Source organism: Centruroides sculpturatus, unplaced genomic scaffold (assembly GCF_000671375.1).
Source record: "Centruroides sculpturatus isolate CEXI.00-Female unplaced genomic scaffold, Cexi_2.0 scaffold5940, whole genome shotgun sequence".
Taxonomy (NCBI): domain Eukaryota; kingdom Metazoa; phylum Arthropoda; class Arachnida; order Scorpiones; family Buthidae; genus Centruroides; species Centruroides sculpturatus.
The window spans coordinates 1-1,509 of record NW_019390421.1 but is presented as its reverse complement, the minus strand read 5'-3'; the positions used below and the strand labels follow the sequence as shown (position 1 = coordinate 1,509).

General features: G+C 32.3%; 1 protein-coding gene across 1 annotated transcript; it reads left to right on the top strand.

The window, feature by feature from the left end:
- Positions 1-1,035: 1,035 nt before the first annotated feature.
- Positions 1,036-1,491, top strand: LOC111617467 (mitochondrial 2-oxoglutarate/malate carrier protein-like; the record flags this gene model as incomplete). The annotated part of the gene is made up of 3 exons (XM_023358749.1): positions 1,036-1,116; positions 1,191-1,313; positions 1,393-1,491. Coding segments are annotated over 3 exons (303 nt in total), but the record flags the coding sequence as incomplete, so codon positions are not given.
- Positions 1,492-1,509: the final 18 nt, after the last annotated feature.

The following is a 1,509-nucleotide window of genomic DNA, read 5'->3' as shown; positions in this document are numbered from 1 at the left end:
TTAATTTTATTTTTAGTAATCTGTAAATACAAAAGAAAATCAGTTTGAATTAAGTACAGGGTATTTACAAAGTCTGTAAAACATCACAAACAGCTGTATTTTCATAAGAAGACATAGATATGCACTCAAATATTCACAAAATGAAAGATGTCCTCACCAAATTGTTTTCACATCTTACAAATGTTCCCTTTGGCCACACAGCAAATATATCTATCCTATAAATATAAACATCTGAAAACCCAATTGTTTAATTAAAGTCAAATGATTACCATATTATATTGAGCTATATTAATGCTACTATTAATAATTAAATGTTAAGTAATTTGGCCTAGAGGTAGGCATTAGATGCCATCTCTTGATAAATACAATACCCTTTCATTAATACAGTAATTGTTTGGCTTTAACATCCATCCTATACTCCATTTCACTCATACCTGATCTAGCATATACTGTTATTGTGGCAGTTATGATATGGTATCGCAGATCCTGAAGTTCCCGTAGTAGGGGTGGCATGTACACGTTTTTCTTCATATAACCCCACAAGATGTTGCTTGGAGTCAGGCATGATGATCTGGGTAGCTTGATCTTGGTCTTGTGCCAAAACACAACCAATCCAACAATGCAACAATTCCTTGTTCAGATATGCATGAACATCACTGTGGAAATGTGCTGAGGTACTGTCTATTGCATCACAGTTAACATTGCCACATCCTTGTTATGATGGGTTGGGTATAGAGTGAAATGGACTATAGGATAGGTAATTAAAGATGGACTTATTTGAACATTTGTAAGACATAAAAACATAATTTTGTGAGTACCTCTTTTATTTTGTGAGCATTTGAACACATATCTATGTCTCCTTGTGAAAATACAATTTTGTAATGTTTCGTGGACTTTGTGAACACCATGTATATGAAGATCCTCCTTAACATATATATCATTTAAAATAATTTCAAAGCATAAGTAATGTAAATATCTGATAAAAATCTTGTTCAATACTTATATTCAACAGATGCAATTTTTTTTTTAAATTAGACTTTCTGCGGGTCTTTTGAGACAGGCATCTTATACAACTGTACGTATGGGTGTTTACACAACACTATTTGAAAAAATCAGGTAAATCCTAACATGAGCCTATTTTTAATTAGATATTTTGTTTTACTAAAAAATATAAATATTTTGTAATTCAGTTCAGATGGCAAACCACCAAACTTTTTTGCAAAAGCAGGTATAGGAATGGCTGCTGGTGCAGTAGGAGCATTTTTCGGTACTCCAGCCGAAGTATCTCTTATTAGAATGACGTCAGATGGCAGGTAAGATAAAAAAAAAATCCATAACTTTGTTGAGAGATAGGTGAAAAATCTTATGTAAAAATCAAATTTTACTGTTTAGATTGCCACCAGCAGAGAGACGAGGTTACAAAAATGTCTTTGATGCTTTATTCAGAATTACAAAGGAAGAGGGAGTATTAACTCTATGGAGGGTAAATTCGTCAAATTTCTTAATTTA